The sequence below is a fragment of the Saccopteryx bilineata genome, chromosome 5, assembly GCF_036850765.1.
Source record: "Saccopteryx bilineata isolate mSacBil1 chromosome 5, mSacBil1_pri_phased_curated, whole genome shotgun sequence".
Taxonomy (NCBI): domain Eukaryota; kingdom Metazoa; phylum Chordata; class Mammalia; order Chiroptera; family Emballonuridae; genus Saccopteryx; species Saccopteryx bilineata.
The window spans coordinates 84,235,861-84,256,204 of NC_089494.1; the positions used below are offsets into that span (position 1 = coordinate 84,235,861).

At 40.9% G+C, this 20,344-nt stretch overlaps 1 protein-coding gene across 1 annotated transcript; it reads left to right on the plus strand.

Annotated features, from left to right (window-relative positions):
- Window positions 1-10,723: 10,723 nt before the first annotated feature.
- RPRM (reprimo, TP53 dependent G2 arrest mediator homolog) lies at window positions 10,724-12,223 on the plus strand. Its single transcript, XM_066279901.1, has one exon. It carries the CDS (start codon window positions 11,003-11,005, stop codon window positions 11,330-11,332), a length of 330 nt encoding a protein of 109 aa, XP_066135998.1. The 5' UTR covers window positions 10,724-11,002; the 3' UTR covers window positions 11,333-12,223.
- Window positions 12,224-20,344: the final 8,121 nt, after the last annotated feature.

Below are 20,344 nucleotides of genomic sequence, written 5' to 3' on the forward strand. Positions count from 1 at the left end.
GTGTAACACAAGGACATGCTCCACTCTCCTCCCACAGAACTAAGAACACTGTCACCAGATGGCATCAGGTCAGAGATCCAGGGAGTGTATATAAATAAAAGAGGAAGAGGCAATGGACTATTTAGGGGGCAAATGTATTAAAATATCTTTCAGATAGACCATTATGTTAATGTAAAGTAATGCAAATATTTTAAAATGTTTTTAAAAATAAAACAATAATATATAAATAAATTCTGAATCAGGGTAAACTTTCTAAGTTTAGAAGTAATGAAAAAAAAAACAACCTCCTCAGTCTGTATCGTCTAAAATGTGTAGCACACACTAGCTTTGCTGATGGTAGCAATGCCCCAGATAGTAATTTTTTTGTGTGGGGTCAGAGGTTAATCACTGCAAAACACTTCAGCCTACTTTCCCTTCTGCAGGAATTCTGGGAAAAACTCTTCTTTCCATCTCTTAGACAGAAAATTCACTCTATTTTTAAATTTAAAAATAATACAGCTTTATTGAGGTGTAATTGATATACAAAGAATACATTTTTTGATGTGTACAATTAGGTGCATTTAGACCAGTGGTATTCCAGGGAAATATGTGCCTGTTGGGGACCAAACAACAAACAGGGTTTTTGGAGTTTAGATTTTTGGGGGATAGAGGTGTGGGGAACTGGCTGTAAGCTGACAGTCTGCCCAACCCCCCACCTCACTTGCCTGATTAGGTTGCAAAAAGCTGTTAAGCTGTGGTGCTGGATTGTTTACACTACCCCCCATGTTCCCCAGAAAGACTGGAGGTCAGTTTCTTTTACCCTTTGTTTGGTGTAAAGTTAAGATGATACATATGGTGGGGGTTTTCTGCACTCAATACAATTATGAGTAAAAAGAGAGGAATTCTTTAATATATTGACAAGGAAATGAGAGTTTGCCTTTCAAATATGATATATGCCAAACACTGAAGAAATCATTAGGACTCATCAGGCTCATGTTTCTCATAAATACAAAAATGGAAAAACTTAACATATTCGTGCTGGGACCTGCAGAATTTACTAAATCTTACTAAGAATGTATCTGTGTATATAAAAAGATAAATGTTTTGTCTTTTTTTTTATTTTTAACCCCTTTTTTTATAAATTCTAAAAAGCATAACTCAAAAAATGTAGTATAAAAATGTTTTTTAATGTCAGAATAAATTTAATTTTGTTGTATTTATTTTGCTTACCATAAAAGCACGCTTGGACTTTATATTTTTTCTTTAAAATTTGACTTATTATAACATATTTCTCAGAAATTTGTATATAGTGCACCTACAATTATTTGTAGGATTTTAAATGCGCCCCAACTTCAAAAAGTTTGAGAACCACTGATTTAGACATATGTAAATACCCATGATATTCTCATTACCATCAAGGTAACAGACATATTCAACAACTCCCAGAGTTTCCTTGTGTTTCATCGGGCTTTGTGTTTGTTTCGTTTTTGTTTTGTGATAGCATACTTAACATAAGATATACCCTCTTAGCAAATTTTGAAGTACACAATACCATACTGAAAAGTATAGGCACTATGTTGTACAGCAGCTACCTGGAACTTATCCAGCTGGCATAATTGAAAGCTTATACCTATTGAGCAACAGCTTCTTGTTTCCCCACCTCTCAGCCTCTGGCAGTCACTATTGATTCTATGCTTCTATGAGTTTGACTAGTTTAGATACTATATATAAATGAAAATCACACAGTATTTATTCCCCTGTGACTAGCTTATTTCACTTAATCAAGGTGAGTTTTATGTATTAATAAGGTGGGCTTAACCTTGTATTTCCTGGGAATTTATTCTATTTCCTTCTCTGTGCTAAGGTGTGTGGCTGACCAAAAGAATAAGAGCAGAGATATGTTTGCCAATGTGAATGCACCATCAGCCCTTGCCATCAACTGCTCACCATTCTTTCCCAAGATCAGCCAGGCACTTTACAAGATGGACGGGAAAGGTTTCCATGGTGGGTTATTCCTCAATGTCTTCTGGTGGATGACTATATAATCTATAAAATGTAAGACTGTAAAGCCAGAAGCCGTGGCCAGGGCCACCATCAGAGCAGCCTGGCCCATGCAGGTTCGCATTGGACTCAGACAGTCGGTAAAGAAACCATGGAGCCAAAAACTGGTGGGCCATAGCCTTTAATCTAGCTTGCACCCGGCGGGCAAGTAAAAATACACACTGGGCTCCAAAACCCCAGTCACATTCAATGCTCACAAAGCTACTGATTTATCCGAGTTTCCTAGAATCAAAGGTTTCTAGCTCAACAGCCTTATTCTCCTCAGTTCCCCATTTCCTTCCTTATCCCAGATACAAACTCTGTACAAACTGGCATCTCACTCAGTACTCCGCCATCTTGGCTGCTTTTCCTGGCCTTCTCCACGTGGCCTCCTCCCGCTGCTGGCTCTATTCTCTCTGCTCTCTCATGCTAACCTCAGGAACCAAGAGCCCAAACTCTCATTCCGTCCCCATTTTATAGTGTAGAAATCCAAACCCTTAATCCAATATACAAAACAGGGAAGTCTCTAATACAAAGTCAGCCTCTGAGGCATGATAGGATTGTACCGCCCTACATCAAAAAGGGTAGGAAAGGCTTAATCCCAAAACCAAGCCCCAGGCTAAAGGATTCTGCCTGCCTTTAGCCCACCCAAACACACATTAATATCACCTGGGTGACAGCCTCCTTCTGTTATCTTTAATAAAGTGAGCATAATACATTTTATCTGCCCAACAAAGACTCAGAATGGCTTTCCTACACCTGGAACCTAGTGAGGAGGAAGGGGCAAACTCGCAATGCCTGTTCTGCTGGGGCTGATGCTGGATAGAAAATGTAGATGTTGTGTTTTATTAGGGAAACTGTTAATTTTAGGACAGCAACTCAAGACAGTTTATAGAATGAAAAACTCAGAAGAGGGAATGGGCAGATAAATGGTGAGGGAAAAAGACTTCACTTGGGGTATATTGTACACAATACAATATACAGAAGATGTATTATAGAATTGGACACATAAAATCTACATAATTTTATTAACCAATATAACCTTAATAAATTCAATACAACAGAAAAGATAATAAAAATAAACAAAATGAAAAACTCATATGAATTAGCAACAATTTCACACCCCTGTTTGATGCCTGGGCAGATGTTACGGGAACATTCAGCAAGATCATGAAAGCAGAACCGGGTCACAGTGTGCAAAAGCATTTGTATTAGAGACTTGTCTGAATCTGTGTCCCCAAGGCGGGTCTCATGTGAAAGAACTCTCTCTGATGTAATAAATATGTCCTTTCTCCCTAAAAGTATTTTTAAAAAAGGAAATAAAAACAATAAAAGAAATCACTGTGTTGGGCAGATAAAATGTATTATGCTCACTTTGTTAAAGATAACACAAGGAGGCCGTCGCCCAGGTGATATTAATGTGTGTTGGGGTGGGCTAAAGGAAGGCGGAATCCTTGTAGCCTGGGGCTTGGTTTTGGGATTAAGCCTTTCCTACCCTTTTTGATGTGGGGTGGTGCAATCCAATCATGCCTCAGAAGGTGACTTTGGGTTGGAGACTTCCCTACTTTGTATATTGGATTAGAGGTTGTGAAGCTACAGTATAAAGTGGGGGCAAAACGGGATTTTGCTCTCTTGGTTCCTGAGGTTAGCGTGAGAGAGCAGAGAGAATAGAGCCAGCAGCGGGAGGAGGCCACGTGGAGAAGGCCAGGAAAAGCAGCCAAGATGGCGGAGTGCTGAGTGAGATGCCAGTTTGTGTAGAGTTTGTATCTGGGATAAGGAAGGAGATGGGGAACTGAGGAGAATAAGGCTGGTGAGCTAGAAACCTTTGATTCTAGGAAACTCGGATAAGTCAGTGGCTTTGTGAGCACTGAGTGTAACTGGGTTTTGGAGCCCAGAGTGTATTTTTACTTGCCCAGAGTGTAATCCTAGCCTGTGCAAGCTAGGATTAAAGGCTATGGCCCACCAGTTTTTGGCTCCATGGTTTCTTTACCGACTGTCCGAATCCAATGCAAACCTGCATGGGCTGGGCTGCTATGATGGTGGCCCTGGCCGTGCCTCCTGGCTTTACACACTGATAAAAATGTTGACTCCTTTACATATGTAATCAGATTCCATATACCCAAAAGAATATAGCCCAATTTGAAAGGCAAATGAACTAGAAAATATTTACATATATGTCATACATACAGTTAATATATTTAATAAAGAAGTCTTATTATATATCAATAAATCAATGTGCATGATAAAATGTCAAATGAGAAATAAACAAAGAACCTGAACCTGAAACATAAAGAGTACAAAGTAAGATATACAGATCTCTAATACAGATGTGGAAACATTTTCTTTGCCACAACGATAATATACAACTTCAAACAAGGTACTATTTTCCCCTATCACTTACAATGATAATATTTTTTTAAATAATTTTATTTTAATAGGGCAACATCAATAAATCAGGATACATATATTCAAAGATAACAACTCCAGGTTATCTTGTTGTTCACTTATGTTGCATACCCATCACCCAAAGTCAGATTGTCCTCTGTCACCTTCTATCTAGTTTTCTTTGTGCCCCTCCCCCTCCCCCTTCCCCTCTCCCTCTTCCCCCCCCCCTCCTGTAACCACCACACTCTTATCAATGTCTCTTAGTTTCACTTTTAAGTCCCACCTACGTATGGAATAATGCAGTTCCTGGTTTTTTCTGATTTACTTATTTCACTTCGTATAATGTTATCAAGATCCCACCATTTTGCTGTAAATGATCCGATGTCATCATTTCTTATGGCTGAGGAGTATTCCATGGTGTATATGTGCCACATCTTCTTTATCCAGTCATCTAAAAGCCCGTCGATAATATTTTTTAAAATCATAATATTTGGTATTCAAGAACAGCACTTCCTGAGGTGCTAACTAAAAAGTCAAATTTATAAGATGCATCCCAGATCCCCCAAAGTCGGATTCCAGGGAATGAACCCAGGAAGCAAGGTAGGAAATTCTGATTCAATTGGCTTGCAGTGGAGATCACTTTTTTCCCATCCCTGTCCTAGGTGATATTAGAGCAAGCTGGAATTATTGAATTAGCTGGGAAATTCTAAAAAATACAGACACTAGGGTTCTACCCTCAGAAATTCTGATTTAAACCTTATGGGTTCAATTTGATTATCAAAAAATTTTAAAGCTCATTAGGTGATTCTACAGTGTAGCCAAAGTTAAAAATACCTACTCCAGAGTGTGATATAATGGGTATGCGTATGCTTTTCAAGTAGGTGTGAAATTGGTATAATGTTTTTTAAAAACAATTTGGCTGTGTAGCTTTTTAAAAAATAATATTGTTTTCATGAAAAATTGTGTAAAGCCAGAAGCCATGGCCAGGGCCACCACTATCAAAGCAGCCCGGCCCACGCAGGTTCGCATTGGATTCGGACAGTCGGTAAAGAAACAGCGGAGCCAAAAACTGATGGGCCATAGTCTTTCATTCTAGCTTGCACCCGGCGGGCAAGTAAAAATACACACTGGGCTCCAAAACCCAGTCACATTCAGTGCTCACAAAGCCACTGACTTATCTGAGTTTCCTAGAATCAAAGGTTTCTAGCTCACCAGACTTATTCACCTCTGTTCCCCATCTCCTTCCTTATCCCAAATACAAACTCTACACAAACTGGCATCTCACTCAGCACTCCACCATCTTGGCTGCTTCTCCTGGCCTCCTCCACGTGGCCTTTCTCTGCTCTCTTCTGCTCTCTCTTCTAATGATGATCTCAGGAACCAAGAGCCCAAGCTCCCGTTCTACCCCTATTTTATAGTGTAGATTCAAAACCCTTAATCCAATATACAAAATAGGGAAGTCTCTGTATTAGAAGTCACTTTCCAAGGCATGATTGGATTGTACTGCCCCACATCAAAAAGGGTGGGAAAGGCTTAATCCCAAAACCAAGCCCCAGGCTACAAGGATTCTCAACACACATTAATATCACCTGGGCGACGGCCTCCATCTTTAACAAAGTGAGCATAATACATTTTATCTGCCCAACAAATTGCAACTTTGTAAATTTATCCTGTACAAGCTAAATGTAGAAAAGAGTTATTAGCAAAAATGTTCTTTGTATGTAACTGATTCAATAACAATATTTGAGAGCAACGTGATTGGTCAGCTATAGGGCAATTGTTAATAAAAAATGGTATGTTCACAAAACAAAGTGCTATACACTCATCAAAAGTGTGCATATAATACATTTTTAATGTCATGAGAAAATACTGGTGTTGGTCAAATAAGTTTGTAAATATATATATGTTTGCTTGCTTGTAATTTATATTGGGTGTGGGGGACAGGCTATAAGCAGGCCAGGTCGTTGTAGCCTAAGGTTTGGTTTTGGGACTAAGCTTTTCCCCACACCCTTGACTGATTGTATGATCTGGGTGGTGCACTCTCATGAGGAATCCAATTATGCCTTGGATAAGTGACTTTGTATCAGAGACTTCCTTGTTTGTATATTGGATTAAGGGATTTTGGTTTTCTACACTATAAAGTGGGACAGACCAGGAGCTTGGACACACAGTTCCTGCTATCACAATTGCAGGGGCTTCCCTGATCCCTTGCCCTTCATGGGAAGAGCTGGTTTTCTGCTTTTCCTTTGTCTTCTTTTGTGGTTTGTCTGTCTTGTTGAGACACCAATAAATAGGATGGCCCCCCATCCTCTGACTCCGCCATTTCTTTATCGTCTGCCCGAATCCAATGGGAACCTGCATGTGAATGGCCACGATGGCGGCTCCTGGCCTTACAACTGGATTAAAGGGGGGAAAGTAAGGTATACATTGTATTTCCTGCATGGTCAAGACTGAGCTAAAATAAGCATAGCAAAAGAAGGGAAGAAAAAATTCTAAATTCTTAAGGGTGATTATCTTTAAACTCTGGAGAAAATAATGACTTTTAGGGGTTATTTTCTAACTTTTTTTATCTCTTTTAATCATTTATACAGATTAATGCTTTTTCAGAAGCTACTGAAAGATATTTTTACTTGAGATCTTGCTACGTGCTAGATACTATCCTAAGTTATTTTCAGAGAGCAAATCAATCCTTTTAAAATCCTGTGAAACATCATTCCCATTTCACAGATAAGTTAATGAGATACATAGAGGTAAAGGGATTTTTTTCTAAGATAATGAAGCTAGTAAATGAAGACAGCAGGATTCAAAGTCCATGCCTTTATATATTTTGTTAGACTCCTAACTATCTAAGAATGTTTGTCTCTATATTAAATATCTCCCAACTAATACTGTACACTTTTAGAAAATTTGTGTGTGTTGTTTAATGGTTTACTTTGTTCTCTCTTGTGGTGTTACTCCTTGAAGTAGGAAAGGTACCTACCTCTTGCCATTTTCTTCTCTCCAACCCACATGTTGATACTGGTATCCTGTCACCAAGAAAAACAGACAAAGAAGAGAATTAAAACTATATAAAATGTAAAAGTACATAGGTTTGAGAGAGAATGTGAGAGGTCTATCTAAGGGTAAAAAGATATGAATTTACATATTTGAAGTTCATGGCACCTATTTTGGTGGTTCAGTAACCTATTTTGCTGTGTGTGTGTGAGTGTGTGTGTGTGTGTGTGTGTGTGTGTGTGTGGTGTTCCAGATACTGAGTCTGCTTTTATGAATGAATATGAGTGCTTTACTCTTATTCCTACTTGCATTATGTAACATAATGTAATTTATTTTTTTAAAAAGCAGGTCCCAAAATAATAAATATCTTTTTATGTCTGATATTCTCTTTATTTTTTTTAATGTCAATTTAATAGTTTCATAATACATGCAAAAAATAAAAATAAAGAACCAGGAAAAAGGCTTTTGATAGTAAAAGTTTCTGGTCCTACATCAAGACTATTTAAACTATAATATAAATCCGATGACGACTGACTACAGGTGTGTATGAACACCAGCCTGGAATATCCTTGTAGAATTTATTATGTGTCATAGATACATTTCCTGGAAAGAAAAGACAAGTGTTTCTTTCCCTGTGTAACATATATATTGTGAAATGCTGAGCACTTGACATTCTGAAAGGCAAACAATGAAGTAGGAGAGATCACTGGAAAGGTAACAGTGAGTTTTTCTGTGTCAAAACCTTTCATATAACTGAATTATCAATATGTCAACCTATTCCACATCACCATCTATTTTTCTAGAAATTAAGTTTTTGTATTTCAGTCCTTCTTAAAGGATTCTTTTCCACATCTCTTAAGATTTTCCTAGCAAATGGGCGAATAACAGTTGTGATGTTAAGAAAATAATGTTCACTCAAAATACAAAATAGAAAGATAAATAAAAATTTCTTTAGGGAAGCTCTAGCATCCACAATTCCCTTGGGTGCTGTAATGTGTGAGTGATGATGTAACTTTGTACTACTAGGTTTAATTTTCATCTAAATACTCCAAGCAATTATATTAGACAAAATCAGAGTAAGGGGTGGAGGGAAGGATGGGAGAAGATAAAGGAAACAAAACCACATTCCGGAAAATCTGAACTAGCTGATGGGAACAGCATATTCACAAGTCTTTGGTTAGCAGTTAAAGCTGAAAGAAGATAAAGTCACAGTGTTGCCTTACTTTTTTTAAAGAATGTGCTCCCCAAATCTAAAGGTTTGGTAATACAAAACATCCACTGGACTCCAAGAGTTAATCATTGTAGCACTGACTGTTTACTAAAACACTAGTACTGCTAACATCAACAAACACACTCAAATTCTGATAATGATTAAATTAACATTTTTAGGAAATTTTTATATCCCAAGTCTATCATGCTGGATCTTTCTAACGTATTATAACTTTATTGTTTTTGTTACATAAAGAAGAAGCTATTCTCTGTTCATCAACACCCAGCTTCTATTAAACAGAAAATCTTGTGTGAGTTAATATCCCTGGGAGTTGACTTCTACTCTCTACCTTTTCCTTTTCTAAATATCTACTGCTTACCTCTGCCATTCATTTTAATATTGCTTTATATTGTCTTAAATTCTTTTATAATTTTTCAGATGCTATTATGTTTTAAGTATCACCCATATTAGCTAAGATAGACTAATTGTATAGTGAAGTTTAAGTGTTTTTTTCCAATCAATTCATAATAAATATGTCCAAAAAATTGTTGAGAGTGGAGCATTCTACAGAGCTACCGTAATCATAGGAAATTAGAACAATAAATCAGGTAAATTGTGAACAAGGCCCAGAAGCCTAGGTCTTGAGATACTAAACATCCTTCCAAAAGAAAAATAAATTCTTTTTAGAAGGATCTAAACTTATTGAAGCTGATATACAATCAACATCCAAAAATTAAAAACTCTTAACTAAAAAGGACAGTTCATTCTATTTCATGATGTCCACAAAATAGTACAAAAATATTTAAGAAAACTTCTGAACATGGAAAAAATGATGTTTGAGGGAACAAAAATAAGAGGGTTTAACAAGCAAAAAGAATGGAATTGAGAACAGAGTTGAAAATATAACAGCTGTAATTTCACAACAGAAATTTAGTAAATGTATTCTATCAAAAGTGTAGATTGGGCTTTGAGTTTTCCAGCTGTTAAACAGTCAAAATAATAGTAATAATAATAATAATAATAATAATAATAATAAAAGGATGGGAGGGAGGGAGGAAAGAAGGGAGAGAAGGATGAAAGAGCATAAATATTTTTAAAATTCTAGAGTTTAAGAAACAATCTGACAGGTTTATAACATTTCGCTAAAACTGACAAAAAAATTATAATGAACTGAATGAAGCTTTTCAATCAGGGCCCTAAGACATCTGTAGTTTTGTTTAAAATGACTAAGGTGAAATACATCAAGATTACGGAAAATGAGGAGGGCTTCCAGCAGTTGGCCAGTGTTCTAGGTGATGGATGTGATGAGTAATTCCCTTAAACAATTGATTTACTGCCAACAGACAAAAACATTAGAAGAACATCCAAAAACCCATCTGCAATTAAGATTCAAGAGTGGCTGGTCACTCCTTCCACCTTCCCCTCCCTTACAGGAGAGGTGACCCTGCTCCAGGCAAACATCTCCACACAAAGGCCACTGACAAACAACACCTCCTTCCTGTAAGCCCCTTTCCTTTTCCTTAAAAATCACTATAAAATCTGCTTTACTGTTTTACAGTAGCTTCCTTTCTCCCGCCACTTCTTTTCTTCCTCCGACCCATTCTTCTTTCTACCCCTCCCTCCCCCCACTCCACCTTCCTTCTCTCTCTTCCTAAAATCATTGGTTTTTTATAACTACACCCAGGTCAACCCTACTCCAACTAGCAATCCCTCTCAGGGAAGTCTGACTCAGATACAGGCGGCCTGCTCGAGCGTTCGCAAGCACCATCTGGCATCTGCGATGCCCCGCCACTTTCCATCCGCGCAGAGGTGAGAGGGGCGGGAGGCAAAGAATACGCAGAACTGGTATGACCCAGTTTTTCGGAAACTTTCAGCTGCTCGCAACCTTCCCCCTACCCGAAATTCTCTAATCATCCAACAGGCCAGAAAAGTACAGTAACCTCTGACTAGTTTTCGGAATTGGAAAAGAGGTGGAGCAAGGAAAGCAAGACCAGGAGAGGAGGTTCGCTCTTTTTCCTCTCCAGTGCCCAACCACAGCGGGCGCAGGGCGGCAGCGCAGCCGGAAGGGGCCGCTGTTCGCTCGGAGCAGCCGCCCCGCCGCCGCCGCCGCCCGTACCTCCCACGTCCCTGCTAGCCCAGCCCCGCCAAGTTCCAACAGCACCCAGTCGAGCGAGCGCCGGGAAGGAGCACCGCCCGGGTCGGAGCGGACGGTGCACACCAGGCAGGCTACGGAGCCAGTCTGAAGGCTCCTGCGAAGCTCACAGCTTGGGGACTTTGGAAAGGAGAGAGCTAGCAGCCTGCAAGTGAGTGCTCAGCTCGGCACCTGTTCCTCTCGCGCCACCGCCTTCCCACTCCTCGGACCCGCGCCTCCCCGGGCGCCCTCCCGCTCCAGCGATGAATCCCACGCTGGGCAACCAGACGGATGTGGCCGGCCTGTTCTTGGCCAACAGTAGCGAGGCGCTGGAGCGCGCGGTGCGCTGCTGCACCCAGGCGTCCGTGGTGACCGACGACGGCTTCGCCGAGGGTGGCCCGGACGAGCGCAGCCTCTACATCATGCGCGTGGTGCAGATCGCGGTCATGTGCGTGCTGTCGCTCACCGTGGTCTTCGGCATCTTCTTCCTCGGCTGCAACCTCCTCATCAAGTCCGAGGGCATGATCAACTTCCTGGTCAAAGACCGGAGACCGTCTAAGGAAGTGGAGGCGGTGGTCGTGGGGCCCTACTGACCGGCCCTCGGGCTCCCGCGGCGGCCGCCCCACACCTTCCACTTCGCCAGCCCGGCCGCGCCCCCTCACTATCCGAGACTGGGCGAAGCAAACCTGTCGGAGTCAATTATTTCTCTCGACTTCTGCCTTTCGGGATGAAGCGACCTGTTTCTCGAGCGCTCTTTTAAAGTCCCCATGCTTGGCTGTAGGAGGAGAGCGCCCTAACTCTGGACTCAGCAGCAAGTGGCAAGCAGTGGACTGTTAGGGCGCAAACTTTGGAAGCTGCAGCTAGCTTAGGATGCGGGGAAAGCGACGGGGCGAAGGCCCTTCTCCACCCGCAGGTGGGCCAAGCTCTGGGGGAGCTGGAGAGGGTGGGCAGGGAAGAGACCCAGCGGCACCGAGTGCCTGGTTGTCCTAGAAAGTGATTCGTTTATACGCCACTTAACAATACTAATGGGGACACAAATCCGTGTTCGGGTTCGCGCCCATTCTCTCCCGCTCCTCCCATCCCTGGCGGGAGAGGCGATAAATACCTTTGATTGATTACAACAGGTCGTTTTTAGTTTTTTTGTGTGTGTTTGCCCGACTATAAATATTTGATAAGACCTTTTGTGCCCTAGTGGCCTGTTTGCCTGCCTGGGAGTAAGAGTTTTGTCATCTTGGGAAAAGGGGTGGGGGAGGGGGAACCTGAGAATGTGAACGGGGTGCATTGTTTCTTTTATTGCATTCACAACAGGGTCTTTTGGTGGGAGGGCTGGCGTCCCAGCTGGTCCCGGGCAAAGACCCAAAATAGAACTCGTATGTAGCTCGTGACTGCACGATTTACGCCACAAAAGTGCTCTTGACGTTCGTGACACCGTTTTGACTCTTTCCCTCCTTGTTTAACGTTTCCTTAATAAATGCAACATTTAAGTGTTTTGTTCCTGGCCTCCTGGTCATTCTGCGCTCCCCGCTGACGGGAACTGGCGCCGTCGGCCCAGGGAATTCGCTTTGGAAAGCTGTGATTCCACTCGTGGATCTCACCGAGGGACGAGGTGGGGACGAGACTGAGAGACCTAGAGGCCAGTGAGACGTGGCCAAGACTCAGGCACAGGAGCTGACCCGAAGGCAACATCCTTTGTTTTCTCGTGCAGTTAATATTTTATATTTCATTTAGGCTCAGCTCTCCAGCCAGGCGAGACGACAGGAGGCCCCAGTGGGAAGATTACGCTTCCGTGCAGGGCTCCGGCGGGAACACGGGGTTACACCGCTAATGAAAGGAAGAGAGGGCTTGGCCAGCCTTCAGGGAGGGCGTCTGTGCCCTTACCGACGTCAGCAAGACGGCGTCGGGATGCTGCTCAAAAAAATTAATAAGTAATTTAAATTCGAGGGAAAGTAGCTGCTAAAAAGTACATAGTGATCTCCCTGGGGTAAACCATTGTTACGAAAATAAGGGATGTATTGTTTTGCCTTATTAGTTTTCTAGGGAAAGGAAATTTAAAAAGACACCCGCCAGCTCTTCAATTTAGAATAATCAACCCTAGGCCAGGGCAGAAAGGTTCAGAGTTGTTGGCCGAGTCCATGAATGTCAAGAGATAAAGATTACAAACCAGGCTGAGAAGGTTGGGCCCGAGTGGAGCTACAGATGGTCGTGGGCGGAGTTAGGGCTCAGAAATTGAGCAGTGTTGGAAAATAGAGAAAACCGCGAATGTGAAAATAACCCAAAGGATACAATTGCTTTGGGCTTGAAATTGACAAGAGGTTTTGAGCAGTTTATTTTTATGCCTTGGTTAGGATCTTAAATATTTTCAAGAAAATAAAGGATCCTCTGCTATGCAATGGTAATTAAAGACGTAACAGGAACAGACACAAGACTAAAAAATTAAATAGCAATAACATGTCCTATTTACTTGGGAAAAAGCACAACTGGTGTAAAAAGCGTCAGTGATGCAAGGAGTTGGGATAAAAGGTTTGACTGTCCTCTCACATCTGCCCACTATTAAGTGTCTATTTCATTCCCAAAGTAAATCTAGCCAGTAATTATGGCCAAGAATAATTTTTTGAATGCTAATAGTATTGGGATTGAAGGGGTTTTGAAGTTTGTCAAGTCCTGTCTTCAGCAGGTAGGTGTTTGCTTGTTTTTTTGTTGGTTTGTGTTGAACCTGAGGAGTGCAGGCTCAACACATAGTCAAGGATGGGCTGTGGAGGGCAGTTTACTTCTGCAAATGAGAGTTAACCTGCGTCCTCCATGCTTCAAAGGGAGAAACACAGCAGAATAACCAGTTCGCTCTGGGACAAAACACACATTTAAATTAAACTCAGTTTTGGTTTTTTGGGGTTTTTTTGGGGGGGGGGTTGTGGCTGCAGCATCTGCTGAAGGTCCCTTTTTCCCACAAATTTATCAACCCACCAGTGAATTCAGTGCTGTGTAGAAATTGATTTGGGATAAAAAAAAATCAACTAGAGTTGGTAGGCATCTTGCTTTGGGCTCTGCTATGTGCAAGGTGCATGCTTATAGCGAATTTCAGACACAGAAAGGTTTCACACCTACCAGTTAGTTATTTATTACTTGTTTGTAGAAAACACCGGTTTCTATTTAAAGCAGAAGTCCTGAAAGCTGAGAGAGGGCCTGCCCAAGCTTTCTGCTACTCTCTCCCTCTACTACTACTGTCTCCCTCTGTACTGCCATATATCTCCTCCATCCTTGATCCTTAATGCTTCATACCCTTTTCTCCCCCCCAAACCTCAAAAAAATCAGTTTCTTTTTATTTCAACAAACCAGATTAATTTTCTTACCCCAAGAAATTGTGATTATCAGACCAGAACCTGCAGCATTTAGTTCTCAGGTAGGAAAGTATATAAACAGTCCTGTAATCCACGATCTATGCATTATAGGGAAATGCACACAGTCTGAAAATATCATAGCCCTAGGGACCATTTCCTGCCAACAACTCTTCTCTGCAGCCTTTAGATCCATTTGTTACTTAGAGAGACGCCAAGTGGTTCTGGTTTTTATAGATGAGGTGATGTGTACAAGAAGCTTTTTACACTCCCTATTCCCTGTGGCCGGGCAGCAACCACTTTCTTGGGCCCCATACCACTCCCTGTTTCACTCTGCCTTTGACTTTTTCCCTGATGAAACTTAAATCCTGCTCAGAGTTTATGAAGTGTCAATCCTTTCCCACAGAAGCACTGCAAAGAAAGTGAGTTTTAATAGCCACTCCCTGAGTTTTGCATAAGAAAATGAGGTCAATTTTAAGAGACTGGGAATTGAGAAGGATAGAGGCAAACAGGCAGATTTTTATCATCCCCCCCCCCCCCCGCCCCACTTAAATCCATCAGTAATTAGTGGGAAACCCTGACAGGGAGCACATGGCTTCCTGTAAAAGCTTACTAGATCTTATATGGCCCATAGGGAGGTATCTGATACTTCCTGAAACCCTTCTGGAAATAGACCAGAAGCAGAGAGAGGTTTTCATGAGAACACAGCAAGTGGATTTGAGGGGTTGTAACTAACAGGCTGTGCAGACAGCCACTGATGCCTCTGAGCCTAATTGAGTAGCCCACATAAGTAGTTTAGCTAATTGCTGATAAGTGGTATTTTTCTTAAGACTGCTGTTATGAATCTTCCCATTTTCTAAAAAAAATGTATCAAGAACTTGAGGGCTGGACACCTTGGATACTGCCTGAGGGAAGTCAAAGTTCAAAAGTGTCAGTACTGTGCTAAGCCTAAGATTAAACTCGCTCCTGGTAGGTGGTTCCTGTGCCTGATTTCTGATTTTCAAGCCACCCTGTCCCCTCATTGGGTCCTGGGTCAGTCTTGTTACTGTGTCTCCCTACACTAAGTCTGAGTGAGGAAGGGAAAAGCACAGTGGACCACAGTGTAAGAACATTTGGTTCTGGTCTTTAAATACCTCAGTAGCCTCATCCTTAAAATGAGGAAGATGGATTCTAAAACATTAAATTTTAAGATTCTGCTGAATTAATTTGTTTAACATTTCCTTGTCTCTTAAAATGTTTTTAGATCTCTTCGATAGGTAAGTTCAAAATGTTTTATCATTCCAGTCTTGGTCCTCCAGGTAGAAATTTCCACCCCCAAAAGTCAAATTGTTCCTTGACTCAGAAGACATTATTTACAATAATCAAAGCAAAATTTCAGACACCTAGCTAGGCCTAGGTAAACAGCAGTTGCTAAGCTGACAGATCACACATCATCTAAACAGAGCCTTAAATATCTCAGATCTCTGTGTTCTCACTGGAGAAGCAATGAAAGCAAAGCCCAGTGAACTGGGGAGCAAGTAATCAGCAAGTGATTCCCGTAGGTATACACATATTCGAACTAATGTGCACTGTTGTTTATAAAAAGTTCTCGTGTATTTGAAAACTTGGAAGACAATAATTAACAGCCAATTTTTCTCCCCTAAAGCATTTCCCCTTTGAGCTTCTGCAACAACACAGCAGCTGTTCTGCATGTAGTTTAGAGCCTTCCTTAGCCCAGGCTTAGACTTGTCACTTGGGATTGGGTAGGGGGAGGGTTGCAATGCCAGGGAAGGATTCCAGGGTTTGGTTTGTTCTCTAAGACTCAAACCTAATTTGAAAGCCTGTTGAAGCAGTAAGTCTACAGCAATCCCCCAAACAGGAATCAATAAATCTTTTATCTACCTGCCAAATCCCATTTAGATATGTGCACAATAGTTCAAATAGGATACGTTCAAGTCAGCTCCACCGGTGGTAATTGTTTCCTAATGTCTGAATTGAAATGCTCAGTGGGTAATTACTTCCTTGGCCAGTCTCACTGTGTCCTCCTTTCTGGATATCTTTGTATTGTTTTAAACAATATGTTTAAAGTCCAAGATTAATTGTATAGCATCAGCTTAGATTTTAAAGTTCTTAGAGAGTATAGTTCAGGAAAAAATAAAATATATAATATTATAAGCAAGTCATAAGTCATGTATGATGATAATAAAATAGTCTGAATGTATTACTTATATTTGAGAAATTCAAATATTTCAGAGGGAGCTTCTACAAGGTGTATTGTAAGGATAACTAGATGCATTTAAAATTAGTCCTTAGTAAGCTTGTAAATGGTGGCTTGCTTTTAACCCAAATAAAAATATATACTAAATGAGAATAAAGAAGGCATATTTTCATTTACTTGACTAGTTACATATATTTTGAAGGGATGATAAGTTTCCATTTCTAAATACACGTAACTTGCTGAAATATTTTTGAGTGGGTAAATGCAGGTACAGAGGATCAATACATAAAGTGTCAAGCCATCTGTGATAATGCTGCAACAAAACTTGGCCCTGTCCCCATTTTAAAACTGATTTCAATTAGATAGTAATATTTTCTGAACTCATCACTTCAAACAGATGGTGCTTGTTGAGCACCCATGTGTACACGGTACATTACAACATATTATTGAAAAATTTATATGATTCCTATTCATTTGCCTGCGTTTATAGGCACAGATAAACACACATAACGAAGGCATATGATCTGCTCTGCCCACACGAATCAAATAATAAGTTGTTCCTGTTATTTTTTCTGGCATTCATAGTGATATAAAGATATATACGTAATTATGTTAGAGCCTGCATGTTGGCATGGTTTCTTACAGGGAGAAATGTTAGTTTTTCTCTTTAATGTTTCTTTTTTTCCCTAGTTTTCTTTAGTCTCACCAATTCTTCTTTCATTAATTACTCCTTCCCTCACCCATATCTAAAGATATACTACCCTGAAAGAGAGTCATTGATTTTTATCAGACTGAAACTCCAGATGTCCAATTGCTTTGGGAAGTGAATTCTTCTGGGATCCAAAGTGTCTCTTTTGCTTTATTTATTTCCTATAAATTGAAGAGGACCATGCAGTTCATATTCTAAACAGTATTGATTAAGGCAGGTATGCATGTGCACACTAACATCTTCTATTTCCCATATTATACACTATTGAAATATATCCATTAGACTGTAGACTAAAAGGAAGCATCGCATATACCCCAATTCTTTGTTTTACACTATTTATTTGTTTACAATGAAACTTCATAGAAAACATTACAAATAAATAGTTCCAAAGTGTTCAGTGATTTATATGGGCTGCCTAGAATCTTACAATACATCTATATCTTGTGATATATGTTTCAATCTTCATCTAAGAATTGAAAAGAAAAAGAAGCTAAAACCCTAAGGGACAGAAAAGTCAAAGATTATATATTGTACAGTCTTGAAAATCTTTAAACACAGAGTTATGAGAAATGAGAGAGGACCCTAAATTTGAAGATGATCAATGAAAACAAAAAGAACCCAGCAAATTAAGTCTCTAGAAATTTACAGACAGATTTTGAATTCTCAAAACAGTGACTGGGAGCCCTGGCCGGTTGGCTCAGTGGTAGAGCGTCGGCCTGGCGTGCAGAAGTCCCGGGTTCGATTCCCGGCCAGGGCCCACAGGAGAAGCGCCCATCTGCTTCTCCACCCCTCCCCCTCTCCTTCCTCTCTGTCTCTCTCTTCCCCTCCTGCAGCCGAGGCTCCATTGGAGCAAAGATGGCCTGGGCGCTGGGGATGGCTCCTTGGCCTCTGCCCCAGGCACTAGAGTGGCTCTGGTCGCAACAGAGTGACGCCCTGGAGGGGCAGAGCATCGCCCCTGGTGGGCGTGCCGGGTGGATCCCGGTAGGGCCCATGCGGGAGTCTGTCTGTCTCTCCCCGTTTCTAGCTTCAGAAAAATACAAAAAAAAAAAAAACACAAAAAAACAGTGACTAGGAAATTTTACATTTAGAGGACTTAATAAAAGGATCAAAAACTACCAAGCAGAAAATCTACACAATATGAGAGGAATGTGGAAAAGCATTAATTCCTTCTCTATTGCTCTCTTCTCTGTGGAATCTTGGGCTAATTGCAAGCATCCTGATAGCTCAATTTTCTTATACTCAAAGATCAAAAAGGCCTTGCCAGATCTTCTTATCTTTATCATCAATAAATATTTATTATTTAGTATCCACCATAGGCATGACTCTGCACTAGTTACTAATTTAGACCTTGGAAGTTGAGTGCAAAGTATGGAATTTAAAAGAGTCCTCTATGATTTCATCCTTGTCTCTTGCTAACTTTATTTTGTATGTCCTTGGAGATCCAGCTGTATGTGATACACACTTGTGACTTGTCTCCTCACAGGTGAAGCACTCGATGTTATAGTTAATGTGGGGCCCTAAACTACTCAAACAACTTAATTTGGCTTTTCAGGCAGCATACACAAAGCTTGCTGTACATTACGTATTCAAGCTCAAGGTGAACATGTTATGGAAAGCCTGAAGAAAGTCTCCAAATGAATTTCTTGAAACTATCTATGTTTTTTGACAAATTCAGCTCAGGGACAAGTATTTTATTCATTTCCACCACCATGACTTGTCATTGATTGAGTGATTAACAAAAGGATCAAGTGTGAAATTCATTCCCCTGTATTTCATTGATGACACTGATGAGCTTTGTAAGAAAATGATATATCTTTGTTTCAAGTAACATAAATATCTTCTAAATTCATGAAATGTTCAAGCCAGAATGGATTGTATTGATTAAGACTCTTTGGGCTACATAAAAGCAACATAAACCCAGTTCAAGCTAATTTTAAAAAGAAAACTAAATTTACTGACTTGTGTGACTTATAAGTCCAAGAATACAGGCACTTCAGCTGTACAACAAGCAAAAAAAAAGAAAAAAGAATTTCCCAAGCCAAAACTTTTATCTTACCAGGTTAACATTAACAACCTAGCAGAAAGAGCCTGTCTTTTCCTGGGTGAACTGTGGCCCAATTTGGATCACGTGTCCATCCCTAACAAACCTCTGCAATTGAGTTAGGTGCACAAAGAAGGGTGTACTTAGTCCTACCTCTGTGGTGAGAAGGAAGAAAAGAAGAAGTATAGTCTAACCCAGGGGTCAAGAAACCTTTTGGCTGAGAGAGCCATTAACACCACATATTTTAAAATGTAATTCCGTGAGAGCCATATAATATGTTTAACACTAAATACAAGTAAATTTGTGCATTTTATGTAAGACCAACACTTTTAAAGGCAATAAGTGTCTGAATTCTTTTTAATAACATTGTTATGCTGTTGCTAACTAATGATGAATAAAGTACTTCTTATCATTAATGCGACTTCTGGTGCTGCATGGTTTTGCTGATGGCTTTATAATCTGGTTGATATGTGGTGAGGTTAAGCTTCATGCAGGCGTTGAGACTTCCATCCGTTAAACGTGATCATAGGTTGGTCTTAACGTTCTTAAGATGTGAGAAAGACTGCTCACATGCATACGTAGAGCCAAATATTGTCAGTACAGCAATACTCACACGCTGTAGTGTGTGGTATGTGACAGGAAGCGCGTTCCAAGTTTTTTTTTTAATTAAATTTTTTTTTTTTTTTTTTGCATTTTTCTGAAGCTGGAAACGGGGAGGCAGTCAGACAGACTCCTGCATGCGCCCAACCGGGATCCACCCGGCATGCCCACCAGGGGGCGATGCTCTGCCCCTCTGGGGCGTCGCTCTGTTGCATCCAGAGCCATTCTAGCACCTGAGGCAGAGGCCACAGAGCCATCCTCAGCGCCCAGGCCATCTTTGCTCCAATGGAGCCTCGGCTGCGGGGAGGGGAGGAGAGAGACAGAGAGGAAGGAGAGGGGGAGGGGTGGAGAAGCAGATGGGCGCCTCTCCTGTGTGCCCCAGCCAGGAATCGAACCTGGGACTCCTGCACACCAGGCCGATGCTCTACCACTGAGCCAACCAGCCAGGGTCGCGTTCCAAGTTTTGACAATCAGCTGGTTTGCGGGTTGAAGTTTTTTCATTTCTCCCCACTTGGGTTTGCTCGCCAACTCTGCTTGCTGTCATGCAAGTCTTTTCAAATCTTCATTCAGTGACTTGAATTAATTCACCCTCATGTCTGAGGCCTTTAGGTCAGCAGCTTATAGCTGAAAATCTCTGATGGATACACCGGGGATGTAACTCAGGTCGCCACTGTCCACTGCACACTCATGTGGATGAGTGATGAACTTAAAAAGATGAGTGCACTC

Excerpts from the sequence above, each read along its gene's own strand:
- RPRM (XM_066279901.1), top strand. The coding sequence starts at position 11,003 with ATGAATCCCACGCTGGGCAACCAGACGGATGTGGCCGGCCTGTTCTTG.